At 34.5% G+C, this 1,628-nt stretch overlaps 1 protein-coding gene across 1 annotated transcript; it reads left to right on the plus strand.

Annotated features, from left to right (window-relative positions):
- The first annotated feature begins 223 nt into the window (after positions 1 to 223).
- On the plus strand, positions 224 to 1,310 carry LOC111881607 (thioredoxin H-type). The gene is made up of 3 exons (XM_023878011.3): positions 224 to 398; positions 823 to 945; positions 1,039 to 1,310. Exons 1-3 carry the CDS (start codon positions 312 to 314, stop codon positions 1,189 to 1,191), a joined length of 363 nt encoding a protein of 120 aa, XP_023733779.1. The 5' UTR covers positions 224 to 311; the 3' UTR covers positions 1,192 to 1,310.
- The last annotated feature ends 318 nt before the right edge of the window (positions 1,311 to 1,628 follow it).

The following is a 1,628-nucleotide window of genomic DNA, read 5'->3' on the forward strand; positions in this document are numbered from 1 at the left end:
GGCCACGCAAACGCGTGCGTCACGTTTTAAGACGCGCGTTTTCTTTTCGCCATTCACTGAACGAATTTTGAATTTTAAATATGCGTTTTACACTTTCAGGGGTATTTCTGTAATTATGACCAACCTTTATTCGAAAACCGACATACTGAGGGGCATTTATGGAAATATAATCCTGTATGACAGGGATGTCCCCCTATATAAAGAGGAGTTCGGCTCAACAATCTTCATTCATTCTCGAAGTAAAAGAACTCATTTGTAAGCTAAAGAAATTCGAATTAGGTTCTCTTCGATTCAAGTTTTCATAAAAAAAAATGGCAACAGAAGGAGTTGTGATCGGCTGCCACACCGTCGAGGAATGGGAGGAGCAGTTTCAGAAGCACGTCGGTTCTGAGAAATTGGTAACCCTAATCTACTTGTTATACTCCTCTGCTTAGAAATTAACCCTGTTTTCTTATATTGATTCACCTGTTATGCTTTCATTTCTGTTCTTTTTCTTGAATTCGATATCGGAAGTGTTGAATCTTAACCTTTTGAGTTTGTTCAGTAACCCGGTTGAGGTTTACCTTTAGTTTTTTTTAATGCATCGATTAGACTATACAATCGGTTATTGACACATATGAGTTGTTAATGAATGGGTTTTCCCCTTTTAATCTCTCTTCCTTTTTTTTGGTCGTCTTGTGCCAATAGTTTTAGATTAAGTCATTCTTGATCAAATGAATAACTTGATGCCATATTTTTTTCTAGAAATTGAAATTTAGTGTACAAATCAAGATCTTGGACCTTAAATGGCATACTTTAACATTTGAATGGTGTTCTTGACAGGTGGTTGTAGATTTCACAGCCTCATGGTGTGGTCCTTGCCGTGTGATTGCACCAATTTTGGCTGAATTTGCTAAAAAGAAGCCCCATGTTACCTTCCTTAAGGTAGATGTGGATGAACTTGAGGTAAATTTCCTCCTATCATCTTTCATATTCGGATTGTTTCAGGGTTATTTTGGGTATTTAGAAATAAGCAATTTGTGTTTCTTGGTGTTACAGACCATAGCTCTGAAGTATTCGATTGAGGCAATGCCAACATTCCTGTTCCTCAAGAATGGAGAGATAGTGGACAAAGTTGTGGGTGCTAAGAAAGATGATCTCCATGCTTGCATTGTTAAGCATGAAGGAGTTGCTGCTTCTTTAACTGTTTAATGTTAATGTAAAAGTCTACTCATGCTAAAACTCTTTAATCTTAGAAATTGTGTGTGTAAACCTTGTTTATAAATTGTGGTTTGATCTATATACATAAATGGAAGTTATTGTTGTTTCAAGATTAGGGCTTTAAGTTTAAGGGGTTTGGATTGTTTTTAGGAAATAAACTATTGGAAATGTCTTTAAATTGTCAAGAAGTAATAAAAAGTATTATAATTTTGGGATTTTATTTTAGGTGTTGTTTTTTTTTTTTGAGGTTGAGTGTTTAAGTCTTGTTTTAGGAGTAGGTTAGAAATATATTGTATTTGTTGTTAAAAAAAATAAAAAATAAAAACGAATACATTTTGTATCCAAGTCGTAGTTAACGTTGTATTCAAGTTGATTACAAACATACGTCATTCTTTTGAAATGATAACCAACTTTATAGCTCACAGGCC

Source organism: Lactuca sativa, chromosome 4 (genome assembly GCF_002870075.4).
Source record: "Lactuca sativa cultivar Salinas chromosome 4, Lsat_Salinas_v11, whole genome shotgun sequence".
NCBI lineage: Eukaryota > Viridiplantae > Streptophyta > Magnoliopsida > Asterales > Asteraceae > Lactuca > Lactuca sativa.